The 25433-nt window shown below is 53.0% G+C and overlaps 1 protein-coding gene across 4 annotated transcripts in view; it reads right to left on the bottom strand.

The window, feature by feature from the left end:
* The window catches only part of LOC116949422 (protein bassoon-like), a 174343-nt gene that overhangs the window by 75512 nt on the left and 73398 nt on the right, over positions 1-25433 (bottom strand). For 3 of the 4 annotated variants that reach the window (XM_076071997.1, XM_032966752.2, XM_076071998.1), the window contains exons 5-9: positions 17898-24563; positions 14611-17119; positions 12443-12624; positions 9168-9315; positions 8305-8442 (exon numbers count right to left, since the gene is read on the bottom strand). In XM_076071997.1, coding sequence (XP_075928112.1) covers positions 8305-8442; positions 9168-9315; positions 12443-12624; positions 14611-17119; positions 17898-24563 — 9643 coding nt within the window. The remainder of the gene's footprint in view (positions 1-8304; positions 8443-9167; positions 9316-12442; positions 12625-14610; positions 17120-17897; positions 24564-25433) is intronic. The other variant, XM_032966754.2, reaches the window with a different exon arrangement.

Here is a 25433-nt window from a genome sequence, read left to right as displayed (position 1 = left end):
CAATTTGGCCACGCGTCTATACAGCCAGCGCTGAGGGAATTCATGTTGCCATCAGCCAATTATAACACTTGAGTGTCAGTGCATCTCATAAGCTGACCTGAATACAAAACACCCAGACTGCTGTCGAATTTGCAACACTCATTAAACCTGTTAATCAATACCGAAATTGAGACAAATACATTTTGCACTTCTACGCAATTTTACACTGTGTGCAATTTCAGCGATGCAATTAAGTGACTCCATTTAAATCACTGCTTCATCGGTCACTTGCTGGTAACAATGCACTGCGACTGAAGCGAGGGAGCGTTGAACTGTCACGGTGACCTGTGTCAACGGTAACTGGCTACGTCGTGAGCTATGAGTAGGGCACGATTTAGACTGTCACGGTTTTAATAGACTGTTTGATGGTCAGCGTCCGCCAGGTACCCATAACACACTCCATGCTTATACCACAACCACGCCGAAAAGAGGTGCAATCGAAAGGCGATAAGCACCTTCAATTGTAACACCCACATCTATCCTTAATTGAACTGCATGTCCATGTACAAAGTGTATCTGCATACACACAGTCAAAGCTAGCAAACATCCTCATTTGGCCAGAACAGCCCTTGTTTGAGAAAGACAGTCCTGGTACCGGGAAGAATTTGTGAAAATCTGAATTTTGCCGGGATTAAAAAGCTTATTGCCTGTTGTTAGATTATTTCCCAACAAGATATACGCAACTGTTATCATATGCGTTTTGGAACAAAGGTAAAGTTGCAGCCCTGCAATTGGTTGCTCGTACCACTCCTAGCAACAGGGCTTCGACTAGAGGGTGTCGGCCTACTTATTCACACCGGTCAGACGTCTTCGAAGAGGCCGGAGTAACCCACAGGTTTTACACCTCCACACACGACCTTCTGATCGACTAACTCTGGTGAAGAACCTGCTTACACCGCTGGCTGGACAGAGACGTGGGGAGTTAAGAAACTCGCAGCGTTGTTTCAACCGCTGTGCCGGGAGATCGAAATGATGACCTCTGGATCGCGAGTGCAGTGTGCCGACCGTTTACCCAGCAGCATTGTCCCTGCCATTAGAATACAAAATTAGAAACACTGACGAGGGGCCAGAAACATAATTGACCACAGATCCTGACTCATTTGGGGGGGAAGATATTTCCACTTTTATCTTTGTCCACTGCTACAGAATAACAGTGCTTTAGCGATGACTAATCTTTCCACCTTTGAGGTCCAGTGAATGGAAAACCAATTTACAACGATGCGGCTCCATTTTGTGACAGCGAGTGAATGCCGCGCAAAATTGCACAAATCATTTCTGCAATGCAAAAAAATAAATAACACATTACAAAACCATAAATGGCACACCGCGTCACACAGGATACATCAGCCTCGGCAGAAGGAGGCATTCGTGGAAACATTATTGGATGGGTTTCCAAGCCTAAATAATAAAAAAATGTCAGCGCCCCCAATCCCCGAGGGCTCTGGAGACCACTGACCTGACAATACCGGAAGGTGCCTGGAGAGGCCAGGCCATGAAGTCTCGCCATGCGTCCTCACCAAACACGGTAATGCCTTCACCCAAGCGTAAATACTGCTGCGGTGGTCTGCGGCGCAGCCCAATGCGATCGTCGCTGTTCGGAGCATCGTCCTAATCAACGTGTGCAACGCTAACATACGTTGAGTCTCGCACGAATCCAGCGGGAGTGGCAGCAGCGCCAGTGGTTCAGCCCCGCTGCGTGACGAACCCGGGCCGGTGTCCGGAGTGTGATGCCACACCTCGGCTAACGTCAGCGGTGGAAGATGTCTGCAGCCGCTCTTGGGTCCCCACTGCATCAGCCCATAGGGAACTCGTGCAATTAAATGTGGTCAAGCAACCCACAAGACTGACACACCACAGCAAGGAGGCCTGGGTCCAGTAGTCGAACTGGGAACAGCTGTAAAGTATTATTCGTAAAAGTAAAATCGCATTAATTCAAGCCACTCTCAATCCACCAATGGATCGTGGCCTCCCAGCGACACGTCAATCGTGGCAATTGTTTAGACCATACCTCACCACGCTCGTCAAATGCGGGTTTGTGAAAAGGAGGGAGGGAGGGACAGTTCCGATGCCACTCACTACCGGCCAGGAATCAAACTGGGGTTGTGCCGGGTTCACAACGCAGCGCTCGAGCCACCATTAAGGCGCAAAGAGCCGCTCCCTATCCCAACTTCGTCACAAAGATCTTCTCGTAGGTGCCTCGCACAAGCAGCCGCGTGCGTGATCCGCCAACCCCCCTCCCGCCTTTTAAAGGCGCCTCTGCTACAGGCGCGCCTCGGCGAACACGCCCCGTACGCTAGGAAAGGTGCCGGCATGCATCACGTTCTAATGATTTTCCCGCACTCGTTGTGCCGTCAACACGCCGAGATGAAAGCGGAGTCTGCGTGCCGCGCGTGGAATGCCGAGGGTGCGAGCGTAGAGGCTCGACGTCTCGTCGTGGTGACGCCGCTTGGTGAAGGCGGCTTTTTACACGAGTATCACGGAAAGCAGATTTGCATTTTAAATATTCATTCCATAAAATCAACATTTGTATTCATAACTAGACGTATTACAGCTCCCCGTCCAATTCCCCGATCGGTGTTGTTGGGAGCGCACACACTGTGTTTATTTGCACTGTTGGATATTCACACTGAAAGTTACTCACAAAGGCTGCAATTCTACAGCTGCGTTTTAAATTTGGTCAAGTGGTGCTACAGTCAGAGCATTACACTTAGGTTGTATGTATGTATGTTGAACTTCTTTCACACCGTACGTAGCCAACCATGCTAATAGGAGGTGCGGGGAGTTAACTTAACCCATCATCCCTCTGAGGTCAATAATATGAGCACCACTTTGTGGGAAGGCAGCAGATGCTGCAGATTTCATACAGTGGATCGACTGGCTCACACCATGGGAATGTAGAATTTCAACCACGAATTTAGAGGCTTGCACCAACTCATTACTCATTCTCCATGCAGACCCAATATTGTGGCTGTGAGTATCATTTAAAAAAAAAGATTTGCGGCACAATTGTATATAGCTACAATATTAGACCGTATTAAGGAATACAAGCATTCATTATGGGTTTTGGAGAATCGCAAAATCACTTGTTAAAAATGTAATTGCCACTTAAAATAAAATGCTGAAGCTAAGCAGTGGAATAATGTACAAACTTAAGATATGGATGGCATCATCTTGTATTAATTAAGACTCTCGGGTCAAAGTCCAGCAGATCAATCCAAACTGGACTGGTATTAAATTTCGGTGTTCAGAAATTGCAGGACATCTATGAGCAGAGTGTCACCTTTTACAGCGAGCAGTACAGCAGCAGGCGCGATGAGTTCTGAGATGCCAAGAGGATGCTCACAACATGGAACCTCCTTTGCCAGTACCAAAATATGAGACTAGGTTTAACCTTTTTTCTGGCAACAAAATAGGCGTTAAGTTGTTAAAGCACCAAACTGAAACCTTTAACAAGGAATCATGTCTGATTCATTTTGACCACAAGTATTGTGGTGAATGTAGACATGATTCCTTGTAAAAGGTTTCAGTTTGGTGTTTTAGCATCTTGACACCTATTTTGTTGCCAGAAAAAAGGGGAAAACCTATTCTCAGGATATTCATGATACAGATTTTGTATGTCCGTTGGCATGCTGTTCTGCACAATAAAGCCCAAGCCAATGATTCAATGTACAGTGACGATGGAAAATACAACACAGAAAATGTTTGTAAACTATCACCGTAGTGGTGAGATGTTAACTACCACGCCTGGTATACAAGAGGTCGTGGATGCAATCCTGACCCTAACGCCTGTATATATGGAGTTTGCATGTTTCTTCTACATTTAGAATCAACATCACGCGTTTAGAGCATTTGGCTGCGAAACATTATTTGTGGCCAGGTCGCTTCAGAAAAATAGTTTAGAGACACAGGGATGGCTCATTCTCAGCAGCACACGAAGACTGTCCTGGCAGAGCGCCATTTTTCCAGGGCTGCTCCAATCATTGTAGACTTACATCCCACTCACACAAAAGACAAAGATCCCCCATATAGCCTTAACAGACTGTTGAGGTAAGTGCTGTTAGCGAGCACCTATGAAGGCGAGAACGGCACACAAGGGGGTGGGTGGCCAGCACCACGCCCAGTCGCCTTTGTCTCTCCAGTGGCGATATTTTTACGCACCGCATCAGGTACTAATTTGAGGCTGAGTCGACCTAGGGGAGGCCCAGGACCGGTTCAGATAATCGTCACTGGTGTTGCACACACACACAGTAGCAGCAGCAGCAGCTAATCCACCACCACTTTTAAGAGACAGCTGAGGATCCTCCCGTTTGCCCGATCTCCCCATCCTTCATTAAAATACCAAGATCCCAAGCGTTGCCCCGACGCGAGTAGGAGGGCAGTGAGCCCAACCACCTTCCCTTTCCCCTGCCCCGTGGCCATCTGGCCTCGGGGCTTTGCATCGGGCTCTTGTTTAATAAACAAAACATTTATAATCATAAAAAAGACAGTTGCAGACCGCTCATTTGTTCAAGTCGGGCGTAGGGGAGACGACACCCTGAGCCAGACTCCACGGAGCCTCTGGAGTTGCGACTGAAAATGCCTTTTCGTGACAAAGGGCACGTTATAAATTGTTCTAATATTAGTATCGTTATAACAGCTCAAATTAAGCTGCGATGTGACTCGATTACAAGATTAAAATTGTTCAATGACTTTCAGAACAAATATCAAAGCCTAAAAAACAATCGGCGCGTAACAGAACGAGCGCAAGCAGGCATCACATCCACGAGAGAGAGGGAACGACAAGCCACTGGACCGAGTGATGGGATTGGTTCATGGCAAAGGCTTTCATCCAGCAGTGTGTAGACAACGCCAAACGATAACAGTGATTTAAACGTGACGCATTTTCCTCTGCTCTCATGACCAGACGTAAAACCGCAGAAGTGCATCTGCACGAGAGGCACAAAACCAGAGCCAGGACTCTTCACTAATGGCCCAGGAGCCTGCTGCATTATTAACAAGCGCGCTGCAGATGGCAGCTTGTTAGAACATTATCTCGTTATGGAGCGGGGACAAGATTGAAGATGCTGGACGGGGGGGGGGGGGGGTGAGACTTAAGAGCGACGCTAAGAACATATTGTGAGCGCAAGTGGCAGGGTGAGGGGAGGAAGGAGCAGGAGAATGACAGCAGTGGCTATTTTGAGGTGCTCTGTAGTGCGTAAGAAATCACGAGTGTTTATCCCTGGGGCTCTGTGATTGCATTCGTTTCTATACTTTGAAAAATAAATATATATTGTTTTCATGCTTGCGTGAGATGTCGGCATTTTGAAATCTGCCTCGCTAAATAAATGGATATGGAATATAAAAACGACCAAGGGTGGCTTGAGAAGAAGTGCCAGGAGAGAAGGCGCTACCTACATGTATTATTGAAGATGATCTTGGGGGCACACTTACGATATAAAACCTAAATTTTGATTTAAAGCTTTCGTGACTGCAGTAATCCATATTCTTAGCTCTTTCGGTAAAGTCACGTGGAAGGGAAACAATGAAATAATAAAATATATATAAAACAATAAAAATTCTCACGACGTTTCGACCATAACACAAACGGTCATCACCTGATGATGACTTTACCGAAAGAGCTAAGAATATGAAATAAAACCTCCTTCATTTTTCTAACAAAGATTCACCATGTCACGAGACCCTTTCTTAAAGGAATGTAGTCGATTCATGGAGATGCTGCCTGTACTGCATCAAAGAGGGCACACACTGGACTTGCAATCCAAGAGGTTTGATCGATTTCCCAGTGAGGTAGTTAAAAGCAATGGGGAATGTCTTAAATTCCCTAATTCCACTGGAACCCGGCCACCCAGCCGTACAAATAGGTACGGCATTGTTAGTTGAACGGAAGGTGGCAAGTGGTGAGTCAAAGGTGTGACTGGTCCTCCCACCTCTTGCGGAGTATTTAAACGGCTCTCCGCCTTGGCTCATTATTGCAAAAAGACCATCAGCTGTTCCTGATGAGGTGCATTCTGGTCCTCTTGTCGAAGGTCCCATAAAAATGCATTTGAGCAGATCTGACCAACTGACAGCAGCAGAGGCAGTACTGACACGGGGAGAGACCACTGGAGATCAGTTTCGTCATTATTAGTACAGTCGCCAACGTTCACTGGTGCAAAGTCTGCCTCTGGGATCTGTAGATGTGGAGTCCCCACGGCCAGACTATGGGGGGACAATTATCTCGGCTTATGCCAATAATAATGAAACTTTTAAAATGACGATGAAACCCCATAAAAGGGCACATAATGCATGCCGGAAAACCCACGAGCTTCAAACAAGACTCTAAAACTGACTATTGTTTGGCTTTGATGCGATTTTCTCATTATTTTCCGATTTGATTCTTATAGGATATCTGGCCTGCAAGGAAAAGTCGGCTAAAATACCCTCTAGAGGTGATCTCGAGAGCTCCCTCTCGTGGAGGCGCTTCCGAACACAGTGGCTTGGGTAAGCAATTGTAGGCATGCACCTTTACATACGCATTAAGATCTTAGGCCATTTGTTGAATGTGTTTTGAGCGTGGCAGAAAACGCAGAGTCTTATTGGGGTAAAGAGCTCGAAATCTGCACGGACAGCTCAGTGGCAGACTTACTGCACTGGCATCTCACGAGACACCTCGGAGCTCAGCAGATTGGAAGGCACGCACGAAATCCGAGCGTTAGCCACCAACACCCCGTTCTCCAAAAAATGTGAGATGTATAGAGAAATTCCGCTTGTTCAGATCATCTGTCACTTTCTCCTGTCACACATGACCTTTAATGTATGTTCTTAAGAGTCTCCCACGATCTGGTTTTAGGTCTTCCGCCTTGGTGACCCATCTCTGGGTGCCATGCCATGCCTCATCCGTGCGACCCCACGCCTCTCATTGTAACCAGTCCTCATCTGTGCTGCACACATTCCTCACCCACGACAACCTACTCTCCTAAAAAAACAGCAATACTTTTCTACCAAATGCTTTTCCAGACGAATGTTTCTTCCTAAATTTTATTCCAAGATATCCGATCCGAGTTTCCTACCCTATCCCGGTATGTACTTTCCAGAATTCTCCACATGCACTAGATAGCTCAGAGGTCAATGTGCAAGATATCAAATACATTGGACTTACCACAACATTCACCAACACTTCACTAAATATGAATTAACTCCTGGCTTGCTGCATAGTGACAGAGCTTATGAATATTGTATTTGTACGATTTAAATGTAAATACATCATTCATATTTCTCCTGCCAGTGGAGTGAATCATTGCCAATTATTTGTTTGCAGTTTCCACACCGAAAGTATGTGCATAGTTTTGAAAATTGTGGACTCGCTGTCAAACGCTACATGAAAGGAATGACAAAACGCATTCGCTGTGTACAATGTGCATACGTGCAATGTTCTAAAGCATTTCTTCCCGGATGTATGATTGACTGTTGGACCCTGTTATGAATAACACTCTACCAAAAGTAATGCAGTATGTGGAGTGAATGAGAATCGGATGTCAGATATGGATTCAGCACATTTGAAAAGCTCCAGATAGTAATTTCAGAAAGTCTTAAGCTACAAAACCTCCCAAAATGTATGCTGGCACTCACTGCCCGACCCGATGTTTGCCTGGCCTCCACCATGGAAATGTGGAATTGTATCCATTGCCTCAGGGACACCAACTCGGACGAGTGCCATCCCACGTTTTCGTTAAAGCAGGGCGACACTTTGACTCTGAACGTCGTTGGCTCTTTCCAGTTTAGTTTTGTTCATTAATCATGTGACTGTGCTGATGCCACTCAGACCAGCTGTCTACGAGAATATTTTAACAGGTCCGTGGGTGGGAAAGCAGCGTTGACCTCAAGTGTCCCGACCCTAAGCATCACCCACGCGAGAAACATCGGCCCAAAGTCTCGAACCCAAGACCTCGGCAGCACTTTGCTAAGGCATGAGAGTCACTCCCCGAGGAGAAGCCAACATCTCGGCCGTGCTGCCCGGTCATGAGCATCGCTCCCCCAAGGTGCTCCCGGCCCAACGCCTTAGAACCCGGGGACGTCGGCGATGCTGGCTCAGCACCAAGCAGCCAAGCCCTGAGTGGCGATGGCTCCGTGCCCTCACATTGGCACCGCCCCAGCGAGACGCACCCAGGCCAGGACCTTGACCAAAGGCTACGGGCTCACCGGCCCCTGCAGGCCACGAAGGTCACCGCCACGCAGATCGCTTTGCTTTAGAACAGCGCGTATGACGCCGCCGCCGCCGCCGCTCACCGTCGCCCAGCTTGCCAGCCTGCTCCGCCGCCGCTCCCGGGATGATCTTATTGATGTAGGCTCCGATTTCTGGATCCTTAGCGGTGCCACCGTCCTTACCCATGGCGGGCGGTGCCGCCTTGGCTCCTATACCATTGCCTGCCCAAGCGGGCGGTGGGCAAACGGAAGAGAAATACAATCAATGCGAGAATGTATTCGTCGCCGACACTGCACCACTCACATTACACATCTGGCCGGGTGCTGCCGCCGCCAGGTTGCTCAATTCACAACTAGAAGGCTGCAAAAGTTCAAATTCTGGTCAACGGGAGAGCTCGGCCCATCATCGCCAGCATCCGTGTATTGCGTTGCCAAGTGCCTTTACACACACACACACACCGCATAATTCACCCGAGCACTGTGGCCAAAGTCGCCGCACTTACGAAGCGCACGGCCGTCATCTCCCTCCTCTTTGATGGAGCAACGCGTTTACCATCACCCACTGGGCTCGTGAACGACGACAACTCGCTCTGCCGAGACTTAACACCGCACGTTAACTCCAACGCAGCTTCGTGTAATGCTGCGATCTTGCTATGATGTGTACACACTGCACCAGTTGAGGATAAGTCGACCTAGGGGAGGCCCAGGACAGGTTCAAGATAATCGACACCGATATTGGCCGTGAGCGGGAATCGAGCTCGGCTCGCCGGCTTCGGGGTGCAACGCGCTAACCGCCACACTACCGCTCCCCACACACACACGCACACGCGCACACACACACACGCATGCACACACACACGCATGCACACACACACACGCATGCACACACACACACACGCGTACACACACACGCACACGCGAATGCGTATGCGAAGTCGGCGCATTACCTGTCACTGTGGTCATCTTGGGCACGGGCTGGATTATCGGCCGGTTACGAGGAGCCTCTTGATGTGGGGGCTGCGTCGGCTGTGGGGCAGGGATGGGCTGAGGGGTCGGGATGGGCTGGGGGGTCACGGCCATCTGAGAGCTCAGTGGCTGAACCACACGGGAGACATTCACATTGCAGGGCGATTGTTAGTAACCTACCACGCTAACTATTCACAAATACAATGAAAACACGGACTTGCCAGTTAAATGGCAAAGTCACCAAGTATGTTATTAACACTGCCCTATTAATAATACATTTATGTTCCAGCCCTCTTGCGATACACTGCTAAAAATATTGTTCATCTCCTGGCCTAATTGCAGTTTAGGTAATTGTAGGAGTGTGATGCTATTGCATATGCCATTCGAGAACGATGTAGCCGGGTAGCAGCTGTGGTTAGCAGTTTGCAGGTTCACATCCCGGTTACGGATTTGGGTTGGTGCAAATTATTTTTGTCACAGGTTGCATCAGTCAGTCCACCAGACAGTGTCATGCTGACGTCGCAAATTCACTGCGTGTGCTGCCAGCAGCACAGCTTGGGGTTCTGCAGCGTAAAAACAACCGGGTAGGGCTCCTCAGCTGCCTGGCAGATGCAGCATCCAAATTCTCCATTGTGCACTGCTCAAAGCTGTGAGCATCGCTACTGGAGGATGGCTGCTGACAAGTGCCCAGTAGCATCTTTAAGGAGCCTCGTCCACAAAGGCTAATCTTGAGGTTGCCGTCGCCAGCCGTCAGCCATTCCATTCAGCCCCCAAGTCCTCCTGTACCACTCCAGCCCGTCTCTTCTCTAGCCTGGGCCGTGACTGTTTAAACCCCTCTATCCTGCCAAACGTGAACAAGTTGGGCATGCGGGGAAGGGAATGACAGGTGACACGACCCAGCCAATCCAAAATAAAGAAGCACTGGAAACTAGATATCTCTAAATGCCAACTTATTTTGCCAAGTGGGAAACATCGATGGGATAGAACATCACGAAAATAATCGGCCGATGGTGGTTTATGGATGTCGTGGCTGGTCACAACGGTCTGCGCATCAGTTGGTCGGCAGGGTTAGAGACGTTTTGGTCCTCTTTCTCCCAATCGTATATTTAGCCCCGTGATCAACATCACGGCATGAGAAAAAGAGTGCTATTTGAATTTCGCACTAACGGCTGGGAATGTTTGTTATTTAGTTATTTAGTTCACTCAACTCGTGAAAAACCGAACATGCGGCGTCTTTTATGTCAACACATTCGGGCGCACACTTTACCACACTTAACAACACATGCTGCTATGAGATTAGAGTTTGGAATAGTGTCACAGGGACAGCTGCCATATAATGGGGAGGGGGAGTCCCCTAAGCTAAAAACCGCAATCTGAGAAATTACATTACGTACATTACATTACATTCCGTTATGTATATTATATTCCGAAACGTAATATAAAAGTATTATTATCATGATATGGCAGTCAAATGAAGTCACTCAGGGTCTTGGGGGCTTCTGGCTCAGAGCTCTGACCTCCGAGCTGCACGGCTACCAGAGGCGGGCACGGCTTTAATGAATCGCCTCGCTGGCGATAATGGAGTGGGGGACAGGGAGGCTGAGAACCGAGATCCGGGCGGGAAAGCGTGGCAGCGATCCACAGAGAAAGCACACGCCACCCACCACATTATAACGAGTTTGATTTTACCAGGTAAGGCCCACTGAGCTACAAAGCTCTTTTTTCAAAAACGACCTGGCAATCAAAAATGATAGCTCAGCTAAGTGGCGTATCATGTGGACATTTATAGCAATCACATAATTGAGACCCATGTTTCTAAATGTGGAGGTAAAAACCGGAGGACCCGGACAACAATCCACGCGAGCACAGGCAGAACATGCAAACTCCAAATATACAGCAGCAGGCATCAGGGTCGGGATCGAACCCACAACCTCCTGTATACCAGGCGAGGTAGTTAAGATCGTGCCAATAAATCTAAGATCTCCAATGGTTCCTGTTAAACTGGTCCATTATTAGTGTTCATTTAACAATTGTTGCACAGGTAATATTTGTTAATACTTAAAAGCAGCTTAATTAATTACCACTTATCCTTGTCCTTTAGTGGGAGTTTCTGTCTGTTCAGAATGTCTGTAATGTCATGCAGGCCGCGCTGTGTAGACAAAGCTTTCCAGGTCAGCTCTTTTAATTCTTGCTCTGTATTATGTAATTCTGATTACACCGTCATCTGTTATTCATTTGATGTGCCACATGACGTCAGTGCCAGGCAATGTGGCTTTGCAGCTCTTTTAAGTGTGAGCAGACAGCTGGATGGATGAAAAGGCAAAAAGCATAGACGGAGGAGTGAATGGACAATCGAATGGAAAGACACATCAATAAATAGATAGATCAACAAAGAGTCCAAATGACATGCAGACACATGGAATACAGATGAAAGGATACGGAGACAATTGTATTGGTTATTTAAATGGATCGATGAGAAAAATAAATGAGGGATGACTGATTGGACAGACTAATTAATCGGAAGACATATGAAAAGATGAAGAGCGGAGCAATTAGATGGGTGGAGCAGCATATGGACAGATGATTGAATGAAATCATTTCTGAAAATAAAGAAATTGGACAAATTTTGATTTAAAGCTTTCGTGACTGCAGGGATTCATATTCTTGGTTCTTTCGGAAAAAAATATATATTTTATTATTTTATTGTTTCCCTTCTACGTGACTTTACCGAAAGAACCAAGAAAATTGGACAAATTGAAGGAAAATTACATTAAAGGAAAGAGGTCAGACAGATGCAGACAAATAAACAGATGGACATATGAGCAAAATAAACAGACAGAATGACAGGCAGTTGGGTAAATGTTAAGACAATTGGACAAACTGCTGAAAAAACACAAGGGCTGAGTATGAGCAGAGAGCAAATATACAGATAGACAAAAAAAACTCCTACAATGTCTACATGTGATTTGTTTCACAATTGATGCAGCTGGAACACTGTACGGTACCTGACGGTTCGTAACGGAATCTAACGCGCCGGCAGTGACTAACAATTGAGAGCGCCGCAACCGAGGAACCAACACGTGCGTGGCACCATCACGTGACAAGGCCGCGTTTAATACTCTGACCGAAGCTCCCGCTGCTCGCAAGTCCCCTTGGAAACCGGGGCGCCTCTGGTGCCTACCTTGCCCACCGTGTCCGAGCATTAAAACGGCCGTCACAGCTCACGGCACGAGGCACCCCTCATGCGACCGCTTACCTTGGCAACGCTGCTAGCGGGAGGCGCCTTTGATTCATGGCCAACTTTGATGGGTTTATCGCTCGTCTGTGGCTTAGGGAGGGCAGCCGCCACTGGCTCTTGATGGGCCACATCCGGGGGCTTCTCGAACCAGTCCGTTTCCTCGCCCCGCAGGTGGTATGCTTCGAAAGGCAAATGCCACTCTTTAATCCAAATGCATGCAAGAACAGGTCGATTAACAACAACGCACGGCACGCGCCGCCTTCTAAGCACTACACATGCACTGAGGCCCAGCAGTGAGAGTCGTGGGATGTCTGCGAGCCTCACGCCCTCATGTATTTATTGAGGCGCCCTCTCAACGCACCACGTATTTGTGCCTGGGTGGCACAGAGAGCTCCGACTCGCCGAGCTTAAGACTGGCAGAGGGGGAAGGCTGCATTGTTACATCCCGGTCGGGAATCGACGCGGAGCGTTACTCATCAGCTTTGTGGAAAGTAAATTGTGCCCATTTTGTTTTACAATACTGGTTCCCGCCATGAGTTTGGGGAATTTCCGCCAGCTGTTTGGGGCCACCGATGGGGGCGAGTGCTGCCCAGATGAGCGCCACCCTGACCACGCGCATATTAGGTGGCCATTTTCCTGGCCTGGACCTCGCTGTTAGGTTGACTTGACCTAAAATAAAAAAAATATATATCATTGGGAGATTTAAAAGTGGTGAAGTCCGAGGTGTTCTCGCTCTACCAGAATTCTGTTTGTTGCTGCTGAGCATCGACAGCTGCTCGCTAGCAACCACTTTGTGTCAATGGTCCATCTCAATGGATTGGGTATTTATACATATACTTTAAGTACTCTTAAAGTTGGGAAAACTTACAACTGGCGATGGCTCAATTGTGGTCGGGAAACATCACCCAGAAATATTGTTCGTGAAGTTTAAACAAAAAAAAATGTTGGACGAGCAGATGAAACAAAACATCAATAACAAATATCGCGCGCACAATCAGGGCAACAGGAAGCGTGAGATCACGGCAATCATTCATCACGTATTGCTTCGACATGACAGACCGGACAACACAATGGCAATTAAACAAATATGGTTGTGTTCAAACATCAAAAGCCTTAGATGTTGAATGTCATAGCGAATCGTGTAATACAACATAGTCAAGTAAATTTTATTTTTGCTCAAACACATGGCGCCTTGCCGGTACAAATCTGCCACTCAAAGCGCCAACAAAGTGTTCTAAGGCTCGTGACTCTCCCAATTTCTCAATATGAAGAAGACACGAGAATACTAACAATGCGTCTCAAAAAGACAAACCCCGGCGATCCGTTGTGCCATGTAATGGGAGATTCTACCTTCCAGTATCCTGTGCTACAGCCTTGGAAGCTAGACTTGAGAGGTGAGAGACCCAATTACAGTACAATCCCACATATTCGAGCGTCACGTATCTGCCCTGGCCAAATAACCACCCACACCCAGTGTGGTATTTGTGCACAGTGTAATTGTCATTGTGTATAGATGTTCACTTATCCGACCTTTTCACATATTCGCCTTTGCCTTAGTCTCCCGCAATGAATTGGATACGTGGACTTTGTGCTGTCATTGAATATCGCACCGCTGTTTTAACTGTCATGCCAGGAGGCCAGACCGGCGATCTCTGGATTGCAAATCCAGTGTTCTAACCATTAAACTCCAGCAGCATCCCTGATATTATAATACAAAACATTTAAAATCACTGCGCTCGGTGCTCAGAATATATTTGAACGTATATCCTCGTTCGTTTGTGCCAGACGATACTTTGTGTCAACTGCTGCATGGGAATGGTTGCATCGAACCGGCAGCCTCTGGATTGCAAGTCCAGCATGCCGACCATCCCACTCGAGCAGCAATCCCATAATTTGGTCCTTCTCCTTCGCTGAAAATAAACTTCCCCTATACATGATACAGTCCCCCTCCTTAACCTCCGTCCGTTCCTCTCTCAAAGCCTCACCTCTTCTCCATTCGTGATCCCCAAGTACCCCTCTATCGCTGTCACTCATTCCTCACTCCTTGTAGCACAACCCCGCCATCTACATCGTTCCATTCTGTGTCGCCATTATGTAAGCGGTGTCATAGAGCGCCTGGAGCGAAGCCGGCTCAATGTAAATATAGACTAGATGAGGATGGGTGCCTGGAGGGAAGAAAAACCCACCTTCACTGTCGGACATGGCGTGCTGCGCGTCGTCGGGCATGAAGACGGCGTCGCGCTCGTAGCCGCGCTGGGGCCGCGCCTCGGGCTTGCCGTGCCTCTGCACCTCGGGCAGCGAGTGGCTCGAGCCGAACGAATCTCGCGCCACGGCGGCCGCCACCGACGGCGGGGCGTACGGTGGCCCCGCGGCGCGCGACGGCTTGCGCACCACCACCTCCTCCTCCGAGGTCTGGGCCGGCCCGCACGAGCGGCCCTTGCCCACGCCGCCCGACTTGGAGCGCGAGTGGGACGATGACGCGTGGGGCGCGTCCGAGTAGCGCGGCCGCGATGGCCCGCCGCCACCGACGCCCGCGCCGCCGTACGGCGCGTAGGGCCCGTCGTCTGACTCGTACTTGCCGCCGTAGCCCCGGTTGCCGCCCTTGCACGACGGCTTGGGCCCCTGCGGGGGGGCGTACGGGGAGTACGGCTCGGCGGCGTGCGACGAGTGCTGCGAGCGGCCCTCGCCGCCGTAGTACTTGTCGGGGTCGCCGTGGCTCCTGCTGCGCGAGGAGGAGACGCCGCCGTACTTCTGCTGGTCGCTGATGTTCTTCTTGAGGCCATAGGTGATGTCGTCTTGCAGCTTGCGAGCACGCGAAGACACCGAGCCCTTGGAGCCCGACGACAGGCCGCTGCCGCCGCCGCCGCCACCGCCGTAGTAGGCGTAGTCGGCCTCCCCATCGTTGGACTCCTCAATGGGAGAGAACGTCGACATTTTCTGCTCGGCGCTCTGCTTCTTGTGCTTGCCGCGCTTGGACATGACCGCCGAGGAGAAGGACGGTGAGACCTGCTTGTGCGACGAGTTACGGCTCGAGCCGTGCTTGTCGGAGCGCCTCGCCGACTGCTTGTAGTCGCCGTCGTCGTAGCCGTAGGAGGAGGCCGTCGGGCCGTAGTCGTCGTTGTTCTTCGACCGTTGGTGATGATGGTGGTGGTTTTTCGTACACTTTTGCTGCTCGTAGGGATCTCCCGGCAGAGGCTCCACGTCCTTGTCGTATGAGTACAGCTGGGAGGAGATGGAAGAGGCGGCCGGAGCGTCAACCGTGCGGTCGTACGGCGACGGCGATGACGACTGCAGCGGCAGCTTCTGCCGCTCGGAAGCAGCGGGGGCAGCGTCCGCCCGCCGCTTCTCATACGTGAACTTCTGACGCTCGCCCTTCACCTGCGAGGAGGCTCCTCCATCCCTGCCGCCCCCGGCGAGCGAACCGGCACCGGACGCCGAGGCCTTCGTCAGCTCGCTGATGTCGTCGATCATCACGTAGTTCCTCGGGATGCTCTGCTCCAGGTCGGAGTAGAACGACTCGGCCGACACGTTGGACGCGGGGCTGCCCTTCTCATCACCCGGCAGCCTCAGCTCGGCCTGCTCGTAGCGCCCGCCCCCTCCTCCCGCCGCGGGGTCCGCCGCGGACGACGACGAAGACGCCGCCACCGACGTCGCCAGCAGCGGCAGCCCTGGCACCACCTCGTAGTTGGTCATCAGTTTGGGCTCCAGGTCGGTCAAGTTGGTCTGCTTGGTCGGATGCTTGCCGAGCGGCGCGGCCGGCGCCTGCGCCGTGGTCACGGCCACGGCTGCCGAGTAAACCGCGGGTGCCTGAGCGGGCGGCTGGCTCTGGACGTACGCCGCCACTGGCTGCTGCTGCTGTTGTTGGTACTGCACGCACGGCTGCGCCTGGTACGGCTGTGCAAACGGCTGCGGGTAGGCGTGCGCGTGCGGCAGCGTTGAGTACCCCACGCCGCCAGCGACGACGCCCTGGTAAGCCGGCATGCCGACGCCGCTCTGCCCATAGAAGGCCGTCTGCCCGTGCATCTGCGGCGGCTGCGGCTGGTACTGCCCAACCTGCTGGAAGCTCAGCTGCTGGTAGCCCGGCTGCTGCGGGTACAGCGTCGGAGGTACGTGGGAGGTGGACTGTTGGTACGGAATAAACGCCGACGGCTGCGTGAAATGGGCACTCGTTAGCGCATAGCTCGAATGCTGCTGTTGTTGTTGCTGCTGCTGCAGCTGTTGTTGAGTTGTCTTGGGTCCGTCTAGCCTCACAGAGCCGGCGGCACCACCGCCGCCTACACTACAGCCGACAATGCTGCCACTGCTGCTGCTAATGGTGGCCTCGGCCACGACCGACTCTTCGACGATGCCCGCCCACGTGCTCGTGCTGGCGGGCGCGGCCTCCTTTCCAGGGCCATCCGGCTTGCGCAGGACACCCTGCTCCAGGTTCTTGAGCTTGGCGTCGATCTCCTTCTCCTCCTCGTCCAGCTCGGCCTGCTTCTGCCGCAGCTTCACCGACTCCTTCTCCACGAGCTCCAACTCCTTGTTGATCTCCTTGAGCAGCTTGTCGCGTTGCATGGGCGTGATTTGGCCCGATAGGCTTCGCCCCATCGAGGCCAGGAGCTGGGCAGACGTGGGGACGGCCTCCTCGGGTGGCGGGTTGGGCAGCGTCCTCTTCACCTTCCGTGCCAACGAAGGGCTCTGCTGAGTTTTGTCCTGCGGGATAACGATCGGTGACGACAATGACGATCGTGTACATTCGGTGTTCATGCAATTCTTGTCAAGAAGGAAGTCGATGGTGTTTCTACCAACGAGTCTCACGGCCTAGTCACATCCCAACTAGAGACACCATCTGTTGTTACAAGCCTCTTCACTTCCTAGATATTTCTTTACTGTTAGGGTTAATAGGTTTGACAAGTTTTTGTCCTTTATACATTTTCTCGGTTTTCATCTCTAAACCATACTGTTCCACAACCAGGATACAATGATGATGATAATAATAATAATAAGGTAAACCTAAGGTAACAATCTTGATTTTAAGCTTTCGTGACTGCAGGAATCCATTCTCTTTGGTTCTTTCGGTAAAGTCACGTAGGTAAAAAAATAATAGATCACGACGCTTCGATCGCAACACAAGCAATCGTCATCAGGTGGGACAACCACAGCAAGAAAAAAACTGCTGAAGTAGGCGAGAGATCTGCCGTGGCACGAGGTTATATAGGCCTCGGCTGCTGCGGGTTCCACTTTCTGCCCCACCTCTTCCCCCCCCCCCCTTCTCTCTCCCCCCCTACTGCCGAGGCCTACTATATAGCCTCGTACCATGACAGATCTCTCGCCTACTTCAGCAGTTTTTTCTTGCTGTGGTTATCCCATCTGATGACGATTGCTTGTGTTGCGATCGAAACATCGCGATCTGTTATTTTTCTACCTACGTGACTTTACCGAAAGAACCAAAGACTAAGGTAACAATCCGATGATGTGGAGCAGCCGATACCTGCTGGCCGGAGCTCTGGTAGGCCCCACTGCTCTCCAGCGGTTTGGTGTCAGCAGAGCAGTGGTGGACGACCACGCGGGGGGTGGCCGCAGACTGCATAGAGGGCACCGACGCGGCCACCGTCGTCGCCGCGTGCTTCTGCGGGGAGACGTGCACCGCCCTGTGCTGCTTGTCGTAGGAGCCAAACGGCGATGGCGCCGGCTTGCTCTGTCCGATGGGGGAGACAGGCGAGTACAGCACCTTGGGGGATTTGGGCGAGGTCTGCTGGTGCCCGGACGAGTCGGGCGGCTGCTGTCCGGCTCCGTACGCGATCTCGAGCGGGGCGGGTCGCTTCCTGTAGACCGAGGATGTGGATACCTGCTCCTGCTGCTGAGTTACCATCGAGTATGAGCAGCCCTTAGAGTAGACACTCTGGCCTGCGGCTTGCTGCTGCTGTGAAAACGGCATGCAAGCCTCCAGGTCGGTCTGGCAGGCCAGGCTGCCACCCTTGGTGCCACGCTCGGGCGCCGAGATGTGATGCACAATCTCGGTGCGGGACAGCGTGGGGAAGGCGACCGCTGGGCACTTGGCAATGTCATCCGGCTCGGTCTGCGCGGAGCGGTGCGCGATGGTCTGCACGGCGATGCTGGACATCGACTTGGATGCGGGCCTGCACTTGTCGAGCTCCGCGCAGGCGTCCGCACACCTGGCTGCCCTCGGCCTCCTGCGCCGTGACGGGTGGCTCCAGTCGTCGCCGCAGTCGTCCTCGTCGTCATCGGTCTGCACGCCACAGTCGACGCTCCGGCGCGCCCTCCTCCGGCGGCCCTCGAAGCAGCGCTCCGTGTCCTCTTCATCAGTCTGCACCCCGCTGTCCATCTTGGACCTCCTCGCCCCCCTGAACGAGGACGGCGCGCCCACGTCGTCGTCGTCCTCGTCGTAGGAGACCCTCGGCCCCGAAATGGAACTCCGCCGCCTCACCACCTTCCTGCCCCTGTAACCGCCGTCCTTAATCGGCGTGTCCGACGTTGACATGGCCACGGGGTGACGTGGGTGATGCTGATGAGGGATTCCCTCTCCCTGGCCTCTGGCGGCCTTCTCTTTTTCGGACGTCATTGCGTGGGGAGCTCCGTGCCAATAGTGGCTGCTCGCGATGCCCTGAGCTTCCATCTCCTGGACCATCTGCGGTGTCCACCTTCCGGCTGCCGGGTCATGAGCGAACGTCACAGGGCCGACCTGTCTGACCTTCTGCTCCTGGAGCTGCTGCTGAAGCTGCTGCTGTAGCTGCTGGATCTTCTCTATCTGCATCCGCTGCTGAGCCATCTGCTCCTGCTGCAGCGACATCTGCGCCTGGCGCTCCTCCTGCTGCTGCTGGAAGATGTGCTGCTTCATCTTCTGCAAGTCCTGCAGCTCCTGCTCCATGAGCCTCTTCTCCTGATCGAGGCGCTGCTTCATCTCCAAGCGGTCCCGCTCAAGCTCCTCGTGGATCCTCTTCTGCTTGAGCTTCTCGATCTCTAGGATCTCTTGCTGGATCAGCAGCTGCTGCTCCATGTGCTTCTTCTGAATCTGCTCCTGCTCCCTCCGCCTCGTTTCTTCCGCTTCCCGCAGCCGCCTCTGCTCCTCCTCGTTCCTCCTCCGTGCCTCTTCGATTTCCCGCATCCTTTGAAACTCTTGCTCCCTCTTTCTCCGTTCCTCATCCTCCGCCTTCTTCCTCGCTTCTTCCTCCCTCAGCCGCCTCTCCCCCTCCTCCTCCGCACTCCGCACCACCACTTTAACCTCCTCACTCTCCTTCCGCTTCTTCCCCTCGTCCACCTTCACCACTTGCGGCACCGCCGGGATTGGAGGCGCCGTGGCGTGGACGGCCATCGCCTGCTCCCCACGCTCGGACGCTGGTGGCTTCGCCTTCTCAGCCACCACAGTCAAGTTGAGGCCGGGGTCGGAGATGCCAATGTGCATCACGGGCACCACCGATGTGACGGGCTGGTGTGCCGTCGCGGCCACCCCCTTGATGAGAGGGATTGGCTGCACCTGCTGCTTCGTGAAGGCCGCTGCCTGCTCGCCCACCATCTGGTACGTGCAGGACGCCACTTGCTGACCTGCCTGCAGCTTGTCTGCCGGCTGCGAGTAGCTGAGGCTGCCGCTCATTGCGCTGCCCTGGTGGAACTGAGGCGGGACGGTGGCGGCCGGCTGCGGGGGCCTCATCTGCGCCACAGCACCGGCTTTGTTGACAAGCGGTGCCGACTCCATCCTGGTGACGCTGCCCACGGGCCGCTCGGCCTGCGTGACCCTCACGGGGTACGCCAACGGTGGCAGCACCTGCCGAGGCATCGGCATCCCCACTGGCCTTGGATATGCGGGTGCCGGGAAGCGGTTGAGCGGGTAGCGTGGGTTTAGGGGCCCCAGTGGCGCCGGCGTGAAGGTGGTGGGCCTATAGTTGTCCTTGTAGGGTGACGGCATGATGGAGGATGGCTGCGTGGTGATGGGCAGCGTGGACAGGATTGGCGTCGTGATGGTCGAGTACAGCAGTCCGCCGGGCGTCCTGAACGAGCCCGAGAGGCCCAGCTGCTTACTGACCGTGTCCGAATACTGGCCATGCAGCGACTGGCCGTGCAGTGTGTATGGCAATTGTCCCAGCTGAGGTCTCGGCATCATTTGGCCCAGTTGACCAGTGAATGGCTGATTGACCTTCATGCCCATGGGCACGTTTTGCTGAGGGCGAGAGGCAAACGTGGGCATGGCGCTGGCCTGGCTCATGCCGAACTGCACAGTTTCTCTCTGGTCGCTGTATGCCGTCCACTCCTGTTGCAGGGCATTGAGCTCAGAGCACAGTTTGTTGATTTCCCTGATCGTATCTGCGGTGGACTGCCAGGAGCCCGCATTGGCCTGCCTCACGTTGTACAGATTTCTGCCGTAGTAGTCAAACTCCGGGTCTAGCTTCGATATGTTGAGGTCAGAGTTGTAACGTCTCATGGGCCTCATGTAGTAGTCCTGCTCCTCCTGATTCCACCGGAGGTCCGATGATGACCCGTACATACTGTCGTATCTCAACTCGCTGCCTTCGGGCTTCCGCTGCATCCCTTTCCTGGATGTCAGGTCGACCACGGAGCCGTTGCCATCGAACTCCGCGTTGTTCCTACTACGGTAGGAGAACATCCCTATGTCGGCGAGGTTTGTGTCCGAAAACGACGACTTCATTGGGCTCAGCACGAAGTTGGGATTCATCGGCGATGGTGGAATCTCGGGATAGTAGTAGTGGGTCGGGTCAAACCGGTGATGGGGCGGAGGCGTGATGGGAACGCCCGGAGACGACCTCTCCTTCTTGGCCGACTTCATGAAGGGAAACTTGTAGACGACGTCGCAGCACACGGCACGTCTCTCCTCCCGGCCACCGGTCAGGTCCACGGGGTCCGTGGCCACGTCCCTGCTCGCGAGCCTCGTCACGGCCCGGTTCACCGAATCGTCCATGGTGACAACCGTGTCGTGTGGCTTCGCACCGCCACTGCCGCAGTGGTGGTGGTGGTGGCCTTCCCCGTGTGAGATGGACTGCCGCGTGCGCCGCTGTGGAGTCTGGATGGCCTCCTCCTCCTCGTCCTCCTCCTCGTCGTCATCATTGTCCGTCTGGACAGCGGTGGCAGTCATCGACTTGGGAGGCGCTCGCGTCGCATCCACCGCGACCGAGCTGCGAGAGGGGCAGCTGGACACCAGGTCGAGCGGCTTGTGCACCGTGCCATCGCCCGGCTGGTACGGCGGGGGCTGCGACACGGCGTTGTAAGCTCCGGAAGTGTGAGTGGCCGGGTTGAACACGGTGACTGGCTGCGGCTGATCCGAGCCGACGGCGCTCAGATTCATTACGCCCGACGAGATGACGTGCCTGATGGAGTCCTCACTTGGGAGGGAATAACGCCTCCCTTCCCCACTGAAAGAAGTTAAATCCATCCCGCCGTCGGTCATAACGTGCTTGGCAAGCATCGTGGAAGATCTCAGATCCATGACGCTGGTGCCGACGGGAGTTGTGCTCGTCTGTGCGTGTTTCATGTTGGCGCTGGGGCCAATGCCCGTCTGCGACGTTCTGTTCACCATCGAGATGCCGGCACTTTTGACAGAAGTGCCCGGTCCACAGCTGGAATGCCCTCCTTGCCTGGCGCCGCCACTACCCCTCTGACCTTGCTGAATCAGATTTCCGGATCCCGCCGCAGCACGAGAAGTTGACTCGTAATCATCGGACGTGACGGAGCTGGATCGCTGCAGTGACGACGCTCCTTGTTTCTTAGCATCAGCTGCAAACCCGCTCTGTTTACCCTGCAAGCTCTGCTGCCTGGTGAGGCGTGCGGAGGGCGTGACCGACGCCGAAGCCTTCGTCGCCGAAACCCCTCCGGCGGTCTGCGTCGACGATGGCGCGGAGCCTTGTGCCGTTGCAGAATCCACAGATGTCTGTTTTGTCATCGCACCAGATAAGCTTTGAGAAGGTCTCACGTACGCCGATGATGATGACCCCGAAGCAGACGTGGCTGCTCTGCCCGGTTGATTAATCGCCGCCACCGCCGGACCTGCAGCGCCGTCATCGTCTGTCGAGAAGTGCTGTGTGATCTGAACGGCTGGCACACTCTGGTTGTTGTATATAATCTGTGTGGGAAAACAGATTGCTGTGTGCTCCATCTGGTGAGGCGGGGTCATCGGGGAGGACGGCTGCGTGGGGCTCGTCCCTGGAGTGAGCATCTCTTGGTGCCTCTTCATGAGCTCGTCGTAAGCAGCGTCCGCGTCCAGCAGCTTCTTGTCCTGCTTAGACACCAGGGCGGTGTCCGAGTAACTCGCCGAGATGTTGCCGCTGTCAATTTCTTCTTTGCTGCGCAGCTCCAGCTTGAGCGACGTTGTACTGTATGACCGGTTGTTCTGCTGCAGTTCCTGCAGACGCTGGGAGATCTCGTCGTAGATCTCATTGGAGCTCTTGGATGGCCCCACCGACTGCCACCCGTGAGATCCCCTCTCCATGTCCTCGTCCATGCTGTAAAGCGAGTCCTGACCACTGTCGGCCAGGTCGGTCTGCTGCGATGGATCGTCGCACTGGCTGTTGTCCATGCCTTGCGTAAACTCCTGGTGGCCCGAATGCTGGCTCTGCAGAAGCCGGGCCTTCCTCATCATCTCCTCGTAGACCTCTTCGGCGCTGCGCAGGAGCTTGTCCGATGTGTCCTCTCGTTGAAGCCTACCGGGCTCCATCCCATCCTGGCCGCTCACATTGCTCAGGGACTGAGCTGTGAGCATGTTGAACTCCTGTTGCAGTTTGTAGAGCTTCTCCGTGTAAACCTCGAAGCCCTCCGGCTCGGACTCGATGCTGGGCGAGTACTCGGAGCACGAGGAGCGGTGCAGCTCCTCCATCTCGGCTGCCTGCCTCAGCTCCTCGGTGGGCGATGCATCCTCAATCGGAGAGAGGTTGCTGGGAGACGCCCTGGAGCGCCGCCTCCTCTGCGCCCTCAGCTCCTCCTTATCGCGCTTCGACTTGCGGCCCAGGTTCTTCCTCTGCTGTAGCTCCTGCTCCCGCAGCTTCTCCTGCTCCTTGAGGAGCTCCTCCTCCTCCCGCAGCTCGTCTTCTTCCGACGAGTCTTCGATGGTCGGCAGCTGCGGGCCGTGCGAGTGGTGCTTGGGTTTCCGCTGCTTCTTCACCTCCTCGGGTTTGCGCCTACGGCTGGGGCTGCCATCGCTGTCCTCCTCCAGAGAGGACACAGAGGGCGACGTGCCACTGCCTGGTGTCATGCTCGAAGCCGCCGGGTAGCTCGACGAGCCATCGCCCTGAGACCGGTCCTCCGCCGTGTCCGTCAAACTTTCCATCTCCAGCTCTGGCTCTTTGTCGTAAAACACATCGTCACCGGGGCTCCCAGCTAAGCCCAAACCGCCTGTATCCTGATACTGCCCGAACTTTGCTTCGTTCCCCTTCACCGCGTCTTTCTTCTGGTATGCTTTCTCTCCACTCTCACCCGCCGGCCGCCCTTTCACATCGTCATCGTCCTCATCCTCCTCTTCCTCCTCGGACGCGGAGCCTCCCTCATCGGCGCTCATCTCCAGGAGCTGTCTGCGGATGAAGTCCTCGTCCTCGTCCTCGGGCTGCACCGGCTCCTTGCCTCGGGCCTGCTGGCCGCCCTGGCCCTTTGATGCTCCCGCCGCCGTCGTCACTGCCGCCACCCCCTCCGCAGACGTTGCTGTCGATGCCGCTGTCGTTGTCGCCGCCGTCGTTGTCACGAAGCCCTTGCCGTACGGCAGAGGCGATGGCGTGCTCTCGCTGCTGTCCTCCACCATGTCGTGCCGCTGGATCCTCGCCAGCTCCTCATCCAGCGAGTCCAGGCTCTCGCGGCGGCTGGCGTCTGAGTGGCTCCTCAACGTGCTGTCCATGTCCATCACGCCCTCGTCCACCTCCTTCGTGTCCCGCGCGTCCTCCTCGCCCGAGCTGTACGACTCCGGCGTGATGGAGAGAGAGCGAGGCCTCTGCCGCCTGTCTCTACCCTGAGCCTCCCCGTGCCTTTGCAGGCTCTGGCCCTGCCTCGTCTTGTCCTGCCCCTTGTTGTTGGCCTTTGGCTTCTGCAGGAGATTTTTGTTGTCTTTGTCCGATGTGACCGCAGACCGTTTGCCCGCCTGTTTCTTCTTGTCAGCCGGCACATCTTTTACCTGACTATCGAGCTGCTTCTGACTCGCCGCCATTCCCTGGGAGAAAGAAAAAAAATTACAGTTGATCCATTATCAGTCACTGCAAACACCAATGCAATGATACTTTACTTTTGAATTGTTCATTGTCATTTATTTTATGTTTTCGAATGATCACTTGCCAAATAAGTTGCAGGCCAATATTCAAGAGGTGTATGAACATGAACACCAGAACAGTTTGTGTAGTCAGGGTGATATTTCCAAAGCATTTTACCAAACTAAGCAACAAACCGGATGTTTATTTGCAGAGGTTACCAAGTTTGAAATGCATTATCTGCAACTGTGCATATTTCTCACTCTGAAGTTGTGTTCGAAGAAAAATGCCATGAATATCTGCCCTCTACAACAACTTAACCGCTGCATCTTGTTTGGTGTAATCTATCTTGCTATCTTTTCCGAACATAGATGGACTTGTCCATCTGAATAACTGCCAAATCGCTCTCCGTGGTGCTAACGTAAAAAAAAAACCCGCCACTTTTTCAAATTTTCTTGCTGTGGTTTTCACACCTGATGATGATTGCTTGTGTTGCAGTCGAAACGTCGTGAGAATTTAATTGTTTTATATTTTTATTATTTTATTGTTTCCCTTCTACGTGACTTTACCGAAAGAACCAAGAATATCTAGCTATTGTCAGTTTTGTTTGTGTGGACTTGTCGTAGTTTGTCTCTCCGAGCTGTAGGCCCTTAGAGTGAATGCTGAGAATTGTAGGAACTGAAGCTGTGGCCAGGCCTATTGAGCTGTACCAAAACTCAAAACACATTCCTCAATAACACTGCCATATAGAGGAAACATTGACAATTGGGGCAGTGCTATTGGTGTATTTTTGTTCATTGTGCTTACGCACCACTTGTAACACAGGATGACATTTT

This window comes from Petromyzon marinus, chromosome 36, assembly GCF_048934315.1.
Source record: "Petromyzon marinus isolate PM22_M1 ecotype Great Lakes invasive population chromosome 36, UKy_Petmar_22M1.pri1.0, whole genome shotgun sequence".
Classification (NCBI taxonomy): domain Eukaryota; kingdom Metazoa; phylum Chordata; class Hyperoartia; order Petromyzontiformes; family Petromyzontidae; genus Petromyzon; species Petromyzon marinus.
The sequence above is the reverse complement of the archived record's forward strand: the minus strand, read 5'-3'. Positions and strand labels throughout refer to the sequence as shown.